The 13,022-nt window shown below is 42.6% G+C and overlaps 1 protein-coding gene across 1 annotated transcript in view; it reads right to left on the bottom strand.

The window, feature by feature from the left end:
- LOC111977430 (proto-oncogene Wnt-3-like) overlaps nt 1-10,245 on the bottom strand; it is a 28,482-nt gene extending 18,237 nt beyond the window's left edge. The window contains 1 exon segment of the mRNA XM_024006846.2: nt 9,790-10,245. Within this exon segment, the coding sequence (XP_023862614.1) occupies nt 9,790-9,869 (80 nt within the window). The 5' untranslated portion in view covers nt 9,870-10,245.
- Between the last annotated feature and the right edge of the window lie 2,777 nt (nt 10,246-13,022).

Here is a 13,022-nt window from a genome sequence, read left to right as displayed (position 1 = left end):
TCAGGAAATTAGCTTTAAAACTGCAAATGTTCTCTCAGCCTCATGGCAAAATGTGTAGAATTGCAGGAAGCCAGCTTTAAAATGGTAAAACATGTATCTCCATGGCAAAATGTGTAGAATTTCAGGAAATTAGCTGTAAGACAGCAAATTTTGTCTCTGCGGCCAAGAGAAGAGCCTCTAAAATGCCTCTAAAGCCTCTAAAATGTTCAATCGTTGACCACGCCATTGGCCACCTCCACCGTCACATCCACCACCTAAACACAATTTTTATCCAGAAAATTACCCTGCTGTGGGGCCAAATTGCTGTCTTTTAATTCAACTGAATGTTCAGTGAAACTACTGTACCATAACTAGGTTTGTTGTAGCCTCAGCCACTGCATTATCCTGCTTGTTGAGTGTGTCGACTGGCTACTTCATAAATTTGGCAGATGCTGATATACCAACCTTTTGACTCATATCACATTTAATTTCATTTCAATGTGATGACTGACTGTACCTTGTTTATTTGCGTAGAACAGTCAGTCTCAACCACCACTACACATAARGTAACCCGTCGATTATGACTTGCTGATAGATCTGTGTTGTAGGAGAGAAGTGGGATTCATTTAAGATTTCTCCACCACACATTTGCATAGGGATAGTTGTTGATGAATGCCAATCAGTCTTGTGCATGTGTGAAAAACTTTTATTCGATTAATTCAATTAATCTTATACCACAGCATTGTTGAATACTCGTTTCTGATTGGCTAGGGCATTCTAGAATGGACATTAAAACCAGATAACGGGACAGTTGGAAAYGATACCGGGACACCTTGCAATCCTGATTCCCATTTGCAGTTCCATTTGCATACGATAGTTGTCTTATCAATCACACCAAGATGAAACTCAGACTCCAGATAGTTAGAGACCATATAAAGTCCACAGACTGTTCGGTCTATAGGAATGCTCTCTACAATGAAATGCTATCAAACTTTATACTAGTTCTATGTTGACATCAGAAGTTGTCAGATTTACCCTGGGGGTCTGTGCTAAATGAGGCCTCATGCACTCAGGATGAACACCAAAACATTGCCATCYGAATCTCAATTATAATCCAACCACAGAATCCACAGGAGAGACAAAGACACTCTGAAGAGAGTGTAAGTGGGGCACAGGAAGTTGTCGGCTTCGCCCCCAGGATGGGACTTTTCCTGGCGGAGGCTGGAATGCACAGCTCCTGTCTGTGTTGTTGTGTTCTGTTTTTCTTTGGCACACTTTTGATTTGTAGTCCAACAGCTCTGGGCTGATCAGATAAAAAATGACAGGACCCCTGAAATTTTCCAACCTGTTTTTTTTTCTTCCTTCAAACCCTTCATCCCTCTCTCCCTTCATCCCTCTCTCCCTCGCTCTTGCTCTCCCTCCTTCAATACTTTGAGAGTGAGTGCAAAGCTGGGACAGGGAGCCCCTGCAGTCAGAACAGAGGAGAACAGGGAGCTGGGGTGTAAACTTGTMAACCTGCCTGTCAGGAAGCGACACTGAGTGTGAGAGCCGTGCAGCTTGCAGTTCGCTGGGGAGCAGACAGAACACTCTGACTGACTGTGTTTAACTCAGTGCAGCACTGCCAGTCATAGTGGAAGTAGCTCTTTCTTTCTTTCTTTCCTTCTTTCTTTCTTTCTTTCTTTCTCTCATTCTCTCTCTCTTGCTTGCTCTCAGTCTCGCTCTGTATGTCAGAGCACATACACAACTGAAACTGGTCAGATTGAAAACGGCATGGCCTGTTTACAAAGTGTTTGTATGAACCATCCAAAGGAAACAGTAGTAATCGGTGACTGCCCTGGCTTTACCTCTCCTAGCATTGTGAGACCACTCACAATGCTAGGAGAGGTATAATGAATAATAATAATGACCACTCATTTTGATTTACATTTGGTTGAATTGTCAACGTGAAATCAACCAAAAATATCACCATTTGATTAAGGTTAAAACTTGGGTGAAAAAAATGACAACATTTTTTCACGTTGATTCAAAGTCATCACATATAATTTGTGGGTTGAAATGACGTGGAAACAYCATTGATTCAACATAACATTTATTGAATTACACTACATGACCAAAAGTATGTGGACACCTGCTCGTCAAACATCTCATTCCAAAGTTTAAAAAAATAAAAATCATCAAATCAAATGTTATTTGTCACATTCGCCAAATACAACAACCTTACTGTGAACTGCTTACTTACAAGCCCTTAACTAACAATGCAGTTTTAAGAAAATGAATYAACTAAATAAAAAGATTGCAAAAAAATAACAAAAACAAAGTCACACAATAAAATAACAATAAGGAGGCTATATARAGGGGGGTACCAGTACTGAGTCAATGTGTGGGGTACAGGTTAGTCAAGATCATTTGTACATGTAGGTAGGGGTAAAGTGACTATGCATAGATAATAAACATTGAGTAGCAGCAGTGTGAAATCAAAGGTGGGGGGGTGTCAATGCAAATAGTCTGGGTGGCCATTTGATTAACTGTTCAGCAGTCTTATGGCTTGGAAGGTAGAAGCTGTTWAGYAGCKWRTTGGACCTAGACTTGGRGCTCCAGTACCGCTTGCCGTGCGGTAGCAGAGAGAACAGGCTATGACTWGGGTGACTGGAGTCTTTGACAATTTTRWWGGCCTTCGTCTGACACACCTAGTATATAGGTCCAGGATGGCAGGAAGCTTGGCCCCAGTGATGTACTGGGCTGTACGCACTACCCTCTGTAGTGCCTTACGGTTGGTTGCCGAGCAGTTGCCATACCTGGCGGTGATGCAAGTCATGGAGTTTGTACCCCTTTGCTGCTATAACAGCTTCCACTCTTTTGGGAAGGCTTTTCAACATTGCTGCGGGGATTTACTGTACATTCCAATTCATCCCAAATGTGTTCAATGGGGTGGAGGTCAGGGCTKTGTGCAGGCCACACCYATCTCGACAGACCATTTCTGTATGGGCCTCACTTTGGGCACGGGGGCATTGTCATGCTGAAACAGGAAAGGGCCTTCCCCAAACTGTTGCCACAAAGTTMGAAGCACAGAAMCATCTAGAATGTCATTGTATGCTGTAGCGCTAAGATTTCCCTTCACTGGAACTAAGGGGCRTAGCCCGAACCATGAAAAACAGCCTCAGACAATCCTCCTCCACCGAACTTTACAGTAGGCACTATGCATTGGGGCAGGTAGTGTTCTCCTGGCATCCGCCAAACCCAGATTAGTCTGTTGGACTGCCAGATGGTGAAGCGTGATTCATCACTCCAGAGAATGTGTTTCCACTGCTCCAGAGTCCAATGGCGGCAAGCTTTACACCACTCCAGCCGACTCTTGGCATTGCACATGGTGATCTTAGGCCTGTGTGAGGCTGCTCAGCCATGGAAACCCATTTCATGATACTCCTGACGAACAGTTCTTGTGCTGACGTTGCTTCCAGAGGCAGTTTGGAACTCGGTAGTGAGTGTTGCAACCGAGGCCAGAGGATTTTTACGCYTTACGCGCTTCAGCACTTGTCAATTCTTCTTTACAAATTCTTATCTACCCCGGCCAAACCCTAACCCGGACGAGGCTGGGCCGTTTGTGCGCCGCCCGTGTTTGGGACTGTGATACAGCCTGGAATTGAACCAGGGTGTGTAGTGATGCCTCTAGCACTGAGATGCAGTGCTTTAGACCACTGCGCCACTCGGGAGCCCAGTAGCAGATTTTCAAACAGGAGCTATAAAAACGAGCAATTCTGGCAAATTAAGGTTTATACGGTGGTGTGTGTGTGGGTTGAACGTTTCAGAGTGAATGAGTTTGTTCCTTCCCTCTTTAACCTCCCTCTCTCCTTCTCTCTCTCTCTCTCTTTCTTTCTCAGTCCATGTGTGTGCCCCTGAGGACTCCTGTGCCTCTTGGCGTTTTGGCCTATTTTCCTTTGAGGAACTGTCCTGACCTGTGTTTTAACGCAGGTAATAGCCCTGCACTGTGGGACTTTGTCATCACATGTTCTTTGATGATATGCGGAGATTAGGAATCTCCTTTACTGCTTTGAACTACCAGCCTCCTTTGAACCTCTCTCCCYACCGTCTGGTTAGACTGGATAACGTCATGCCAGTGGTTTGTTTTGTAGAGCTGGACAGTCAGGTGTCAGGCTCTTTTTGTGTCAACTGAGTGTTAGCTCACTCGGATGACGTACATCGATTGCAATTCAAGCAGTTAGCTAGCTACTGTAGCTATCACTGTGGCAAAGGAACCACAGCACAATATAACCCAAACTGGGGCACAAATAGGGAACCTTATCCACCTGCTCAAGTGATGTAGGCTAGTCCAATATCTACTGTACAGAATGGAGGTTAGCCAAATCGGYAAATAAACTTGCATTTCACATGGTACAGATCTCTGTCTGGCGAAGTCACTATACTAGCCATAGATAATTCTCACAGGCATTAGGGGTGTCTTTAACACCCGCCTGTATGGCTGCCGCTGCCATTGTTATGGAACCTTACCGGTCTTAATAATAACATTCTGTAAGGCTTTCRCCTTTTCTTTCCCCTCCCTCCCATTGCACTGCTCAATATAATGTCTGAACATCCTTGATCTTTTCACACCAGGATTGCAGACGGAGGGTTTTCTCGCACTGAGGATCATTAAAGTGATCCCTTCGGGGGGTCACAGTCACATAATGACATTCCAGAGACCCAGAGATAGACCCTAGAGCCCACATTTAAGCCACAAGAGTTGCCCTGCACATAGAGGGCAGGGGTGGCCAGGACAGGGCAGGACAGGGGATGTGTATGGTAGGCATGACTTAGAGAAGATTGACCATTTCATTTACTCTGCTACCCACATATCACAGAGGGAAACAGTGTTTAGACTTCACGTCTCTCTCTCTCTCTACCTAACCTTTTATATAGGGCTCGACTGGTGTGATTTTTTGGATTTGATTCTGATTTGTTGGGGGGGGCGAAACGTACCGATACCGATATATCTGCACGATATACTGTTTTACAGCAGGGAAAATGAAAAAGTGTAATTTTTCCATACTGAATTCTCATAAATTTCCATCCAAAAGAGCAGTTGTCTTAAAACTGCTAATGCAGTTAGCATGAGGTTGTAAGTAACAAGAAACTTTTTCAGGACATAGARATATCTGATATTGGCAGAAAGCTTAAACTCTTGTTAATCTAACTGCACTGTACAATTTACAGTAGCTATTACAGTGATATAATACCATGCTATTGTTTGAGGAGAGTGCACAGTTTTGAACATGAAAAGTTATTAATAAACAAATTAGGCAGTCTCTAGACAACATTTTTTACAGAAATGCAATGAGTCATTAGATCAGTCTAAAACTTTGCACATACACTGCTGCCATCTAGTGGCCAAAATCWAAATTTCAACTGGGCTGGAATAATACATTATGGCCTTTCTCTTGCATTTCAAAGATGATGGTACAAGAAAATACATTTTTTTTTGTTTTTTGTATTATCTTTTACCAGATCTATTGTGTTATATTCTCCTACATTCCTTTCACATTTCCACAAACCTCAAAGTGTTTCCTTTCAAATGGTACCAAGAATATGCATATCCTTGCTTCTAGGCCTGAGTTACAGGCAGTTAGATTTGGGTATGTCATTTTAGGTGAAAATGTAAAAAAAGGGGTGGTTAATAACTATGCTAAAATGTTGATTTRATACATTAATGACACATCATGAGAATGGCCGCAGGGTTCAGATCAGCATGAGATTCCCTTTTCTCATCCCATTTATTGAATATCGTTTATCGGTGGAGTTATCGGCCGATACCGATATAGTAATATTGGTGAACCGATATATCGGTCGGGCTTTAGTTTTATACACTATCTATGTCACTGCCTTTCCTCTATCTACTTTCTGTACCTTAATCTCAACTTCCTTTGTGTATTATTTTATTATAGTAACACTTTGCTTTCACTACCAACAGACATGAGAATTACAGAATGTATGCTATGTTACATGGGAATGTACTTTCTAATATGTTAACATCATATTTCTGCAATTTCCTGTGTTCCATGTCTGTGGTATTGACAAATGTCTTGTATTTGTCTGTCACGATTGTAGCAAATAGATAGTTTTGGTGCTCCACATATCCCTACTCTGACCTGCAGGAAGTGGATTCCATGCATCTGATGTGATTATGCCGACTAGGGCGGTGTTGAAATTGGTGCTACCGGAGGCTACACTGATCTGCTAAAAACTGCATTTCACCAGAAGTCACCAGAAACTCTGGCATTAAAAGCTAATGCCACAGCTCAGTCAGTTTGAATAGTAACATACAGTTTCCGTAGGTGACATCCTCTCTCTGGTTCTCTCCGTAACAGAACAGTGGCCATGATTACCAGAATATTAAGTGGGTAATAGTCTGCTGGATTMAAATGTTTAGCGGTTATGCGGCAATGTTCTTTGACTACACCACAAATCTTTGTTCCACCAAGGTTGGCATTTMAAGAGTTTCTAATGGGTAAGACATGGGCGATGTGGAGTGTCGACATTCACTCATCATGGCCACTGTCTATAACATGAATACAAACAGAAATGGCTGAACTGGCTGACAGGTTAGCTTTAGTGCTTTCATTTAGGGATTACCTGTGTGTACACCAAGCGTTGATGGTTTTTTAATGTGTGATGGGCTCATCCTAAACTACTTATGATTTGTCAAGATCTTTTTAAGTTGCTGTTCTCATCATTCTACCARGATGACAAACACGTAGGCCTACTGTAGGTACAGTATAGTGTAGAATACAAAGTTGAAGCATATCAACCCTTTTTCTCCAATCACTTGTATTTGATTTGTATTTATTTGAGTTGTGCTGCACTATAGCATTATTTGATTTGAATACAGAAAAAAATAATTAGCAGGTCAGCATTTTTRGTCACCAGTCTTGTTCTGGAGGCAGCTCTGCAGAGTGGTCACTAACTGGCACAGCCACAAAATCATKAAATCTGATTTTAAACCTAACCATAACCTTAACCCTAACATTAACCACACTGATACCCTAATGCTTAACCCTTAACCTAAATTAAGACCAAAAAGCAAATTTTTGATTTAATGACTTTTTACAATATAGCCAATTTTGACTTTGCAGCTGGCCTATCTAAGGGGAAATCGGTTAGTTCTGCCTCCAGGACAAGACTCATGACAATGAATGACAACAGGCGCAAAATTKKGTGAGAATTTTTTTCATACATCCCAGTTGTATAGCCTGGCTAAAGACACCATACGGTATGGAAGCAGTACAGGGCTTTGCCACAATCTTTTCCAAAATCCTTGATATTTAAGATGAGACTTGTGAGATGTACTATATTTATGTATAGTGTAAGAGGCGAGTAATAGAGATACTATACAAAGTAGAAAAACTGATTTTTCTCCAAAAGCCACACATTTATATTAGAGATGGGCATCAGGCTGCCAAAACTTTTATCAGATGGCTCTAGTCTACCGAGTGGCGCAGCGGTCTCCCGATTGGGCACACATCTCAGTGCAAGAGGCGTCACTACAGTCCCTGGTTCGAATCCAGGCTCTATCACATCCGTCCGTGATTGGGAGTCCCAAAGGGCGGCGCACAATTGGCCCAGCGTCATCCGGGTTTGGCCGGGGTAGGCCGTCATTGTAAATAAGAATTTGTTCTTAACTGACTAGTTAAATAAAGGTTAAATAAAATAAAATAAATAAAATACAGAGKCCTCTTGGAACATACTGTTATCTTTTATCTGCTTTGATATCTTTACACATACTTTATTTTCTCTCACTAAGGAAACTCTTCGAGCTACCATTGATGTTTGCATTTTAAAGAGGGGTCTATTTAAGTTACATTCTTGCGGGGGGGTGTATTTTGTGTGGCAGCTCCAGCTCCTCTCCAAACCCCCTCATTAGCTAGCTATTTCACTCTATRACCTCTTCCTCTGTGCATATGTACATCTCCAGAGTTATTTATGCTCTGTTTTGTTTTCGACACCCCTTCTTGTGATTGTGTGACTGGCTGCCAGGCATGGTGCAGTCAAAACTCCTTCTCCCCTCCCTTCACCACTTGGCTGGAGAATTTACGACCAAGTCATCGCCCTGAAGCTGAAAGGAGCCCTGGCTCGCTGAAACRTAGCACCCTCTCCCTTGATGCATCACGTACCCATCTCGTTGTTTTATCCGCTCTTGGATGTGCTCGACAACGCTCCACGACGACAGTGACAGCGCTCCATGACATCCATTCCTCAGCACCTGTCTGACCACCTGAAGCTATACAAGGCCATTTCATCTTTTCTCCCTCTCCACCTCCCCCACCCTCCACTTCAAATGAGTTATCCAAATCAAAGGTGGTGCGCATTGTCCGGAGCTGAACATTACACCAGTGTCATGTAAGCTCCTTGAGCAGAGAACAGCTGCAGGTAATTCAGACAGAGAATCCTGGTGTCTTTGTTATGTTGTGTGCTGAATCAAGGGAGTGGGTGTAAAGTCGTCSTGCCATTAACACTTCATCCCTGTGGCCTGTGTGTTTGGCAGCMCCACTCTCTGTAAATGAAACCAGAAGATGCTGGTGGTTTGGGCAGGACCGCTGTGGGACCACATGCTAACTGGGCTACTAAAAGTGCAGTAGCTCTGACAAGTATTGTGTCAGGAGCCAAAGAAGCTTTGTCATACACCTACTCACAAATATCTCCAAAATAAAATACTTCAGGTTACAAAAGAGCAAGGCCTAGATGCATAAAGATGCATAAAGCTGAATTTGTAATGAGATGATCCTCTACATTTCATGTGAGGGTGCCAAACGGGTTCTGGAATATTTCAACAAAGACACATAAAGCCCTACAGAGCATAACCTGATTGGACCATAAACTCCCATAGACTTCGGCAATATTGCAATACTAATTCAATGACAAAGTATATGCTTAATCATTGTTTATATTAAGTATATTAAAATGTATTTAAACCATTTATGTATAAATTACATCTGACACTGTGGCAGTCTCACAAATTTGTTGATTTCATTGATTTGGAGAATTTCAAAATGACAGGGCTTTAAGTAATTTCAAACACCATTGATGGTACTAAACAGTTAACACTTTAGTTTGTGAATAACTCCCTCGAAAACAAAACCAATGATGAACATTCAGTTAACAATGAAGAGTCACACGGCATGATTGGGGGCCGGCGGCCAGAATGTAGAATATGGACCCACAATGGCAAACCAAAACAAAATGACGCTGACTTAAAAGGTCCTGATTGTATGACTCCAAATATAAAATTATAGTTTTATTTAACAAAATAAACTCAGTACTTATACATTTGGACTCACAAAATGTATGGTTGAGTTCATACAATTTTAGATTTTCCTGAAGATGTTCAATGTTGTCATTGTCCTTGGAGGATGGAGACATTATCGAAACCAATAATTACACTAATTCCAACCGCTATTTAGAAACGCTCCAGGCCAATATACAGAGACAATTTACATAGACAAGCCATCCATAGGCTCCTTTTTAAAAAATCCCTATAGATGTTGAATAAGCTTCATGCTCAAAACTACAATTTCAACCTCCTTAGCATCACAACATTTATCTAATAAGATAAATGGACCTTAGTGTAGAGGAAAAGAACGGCAAGCCTTTTCCGTTACACCAGTATTTGAGGTTAAGATTCTTTTGGACTGGGCTGGAGAACATTTTTCCACGCAGTCAACTGAAAGTGCACTGTATTCTGCCCTCTAAAAATGATCATTGACCAAAAGTCTCCCTATAGCAGCTCTAGGATTTGATGCTGAAACTCTAGATTGTACTCACCACCAGATGGGATAACCTCCAAGCACCCGCCAGCTGGACAACCACACACACATCATATATCCAACCAGGTACAAATCCATGAGGTATGCCTTGTGGTGATAGGAGTGGAAATGGATCAATACATAGAATGTCCAATGGGGAATGAAGAACAGACTTCCTGGAGGAGAAGCTTTAGCAAAAGCTTGATTGTTGAGGGAGGGGAATTTAAATGAAATTGAAGCAACAAAAAAAAACTCCTGTTTTCCCCCTTCTTTGAGTCGGGCCAGGGAAGTGTGTCTGGCTCCTTGTAGTTAAGAGAGTAAGTCTCTCTCTCTCACACATACACAAACGCACACACACACACACGCTCCTACCCGTCCTCTCCTTCCCTCCCTCTCTGAGGTTCTTTCCTAAGGTAGATATCTTTTTCTCTCCACTTTTTTTTCTCCCTCAGGATGCCTCATCCACAGGCCCAATATTAAAGGGGGGGAGAAGACGAGCGAGGTTTGGAGATGTCAGCTGGCAAGCCAATCACAGAGGATGGCCTTAGGTTACGAAAAAAAATATTTGTTCCCATCTGTCAATCACACACCACCCCCTGGTAATGTGAAAAAAAGAGAGAGAAAGAGGGAGGGCGAGAGGGAGGGAAAATGAGAGGGGAGGTATAGGGAGGGACAGAGGAAAAAGGTAGAGTTCTTCTTATTCAATCTATTTCATCCATGATAATTCAAAGCAAGCACTCCCTAAAGTGGCTGAGGATAGGTGAAAGGATGTAAGGCCTGCCTCTTCATGGAGGCTTTGGGATTGACAACGGAGAGGAGGGCATACGGGGGGAGYAAGTGTTGACTCCATTTTTAAGGGGTTGTGCCCTGACTAATTGATCCGGATATATGTGCATACAGTGCATCCACACACCCTTTCTCTGTCACGCACACAGGGAGACATTTACAGTGAATTTTCTAAATTGTTGTCCTCCCACACCGACAAGAGGACATAAAAGGAGACACAATAAAGCCATAAAACGTGGTGGGCCAAAGGCGACACATTTGACATCAATACCATTGTCATTTTGATGGGCTGCGGGGCAGGCAGTAGTCGGAGAGAGAGGAGGGAGAAGGGGGCACTATTTCTAGAACTAACCCAAAGTCAATTTAGATGTTGGGAAACTGATTTGTGACCATTACAAACTTCACACTTTTGTTGAGTCACAGGGTTAAATGCTCTTTTATTTATATCATGTCTTAGGGAAAAGTTTTATTTTCAACYAAGGCATATTGATGTACTGTACCACAACAGCAAAAACATAAATTAACCCATGAAAAGACTGCAGTATGTTAGCGGAAATTGATACATTTCTTATGTTTCCCCTATAGAGAGAAAATCTATTCTCGGTTGGACAGCTTGTTATTAGAGTTTTGCCAGTGTGTTGCATCGTGTGTTTAGAGAATGATGTCTAATGCTCTTAGTGGTTCCTCTATGTTCTTATGATTCTGTGTGTTCAGATGGTGTTAACTTTGTAACAGAAACACTGCACAATGCCGTGACATCACGCCTAAGTCAAAACAATATCAATATGAGTTATTTAAAAGTTATTTACCGTGAGATTTATTCAACCGTTATATTTCTTACCAGACACACAGCTATTCACTGAAGTAATCATCCTTTTGAGAAACATTATTAATTGACTAAAATTATTTCCTTGATGGTATGCCGTAGCTTTCGGATTGATGTAGACATAGTGGCACAGGTGCCTCAAAGAGGAATTGATCATGGCTTTAATGTTCTGCGTGCAGTACCCATGAGGATCATGTTGGCCCTTCATCCAAACCTCATCTATACTACTACCTCTCAACATCCCTAAAATAAACCCTATTGGTTACCACCAATCAAAGCTCTCTCGTCTTCTCTGGTGTGGCTATGAAATGTACCCCAGGGTAGGGTTTGTCTTGTGACAACTGATGTGCTGCCTGGGGGTGGTGGTGGTCATGCTCTACCCCAGGGCAGGAGGGAGTGAGTGCCGGAGGGGCTGAAGGAAGGGGCTGAAAGGTTTCACAGTAGGGGCTGGGAGTGTGCCCTCTGGAGGGGAGAGCTGCCTACCTACCACAGGGACAGAGCCRAGTGACCCCAGCCTAGAGGTCAGTCACAGAATACACTCCTCGCTCTCCTCCTGTTTTGTTCCCCCACAACAAAGAAGCTGTGACCGATGCACTTTGGGACCGAATATCGCCCGGCTTGAGAAAAGAAAACATCAGTCACTATCCACAAAAAATGTGAGAGTCATATTGACATTAATGACATACGGCCTTGTATACATACCCGTCAAGATGGGGTATGTATCTGTGACGTTCACGACAAGGAACTAAGGTCTGCTTTCGATCACAGACATCGTCGTGTGCTACGGTGAACTAGTTCGAAAATGTGCCGAGCTCAGCATTCTTGAGGAGTGATCGACGCTTCGCGGGGCCAACGATGGATGGATGGGGAATGTGACAAGAGCGCAATTTACGATCGGAGGCGATGGAATAGTCTGCGGTCTGCATCTGAACAACATTGAAACCACGTTTCCCTGCAGGTCAAAGCCACAATGTGATCAACTGTCTGGAAATGTACAGTTAGAATCTACAACTCTATGAAACCTGGTCCTGAACTGTGACTCGTGGAGAGTTTCCATTGTGCAGATGTAGGATCTTAATTTGAGCCAGTTTACTACAGCAGGAATATACTCCTGCAGCTACAGAAAATGCTCATTATTATGTGGATTATAACTAATGGACATTTTTGTAGGGATTGAGCCATTTTTCAMAAGGGAAAATTACAAACTTCAGAAGCCTTTTTAAACTGCAAATACACTACAAGTTTAAAAAGTTATCCAGCAACAGGGTGATCAAATTAAGATGCTACGTCTGTAGTCTGTCTGATACCATACATATCTATATCTCTCTCTGAAGATGACTCATGACAGCCTGAGAAGTAGGCTATTCTGTGAAACATCAGAACTTGTTTAATCTTTGTTTGTTAAATACGTAATGTATGGATGTATGTCAAAAACTCAATAGTGACATAAAACATGTGTGCGTGTCTATTCTTGTGCATGCGTGTGCTCGTCCGCAAGCATCTGTGTGTAAGTGAGAGAGAGACTATGTACTTGTATCAGTATGTGCCCAGGAGGGGGGGGGGTGGCACACATAGAGGACCCCTGCTGTGCTGGTTTCTACGGTGACCTGAGAAAGGCTGTAACCAAGTCCGGCTCTTTC

The sequence above is a fragment of the Salvelinus sp. IW2-2015 genome, linkage group LG18 (assembly GCF_002910315.2).
Source record: "Salvelinus sp. IW2-2015 linkage group LG18, ASM291031v2, whole genome shotgun sequence".
NCBI classification, from domain to species: domain Eukaryota; kingdom Metazoa; phylum Chordata; class Actinopteri; order Salmoniformes; family Salmonidae; genus Salvelinus; species Salvelinus sp. IW2-2015.
This window is presented reverse-complemented; position numbering and strand designations above follow the sequence as displayed.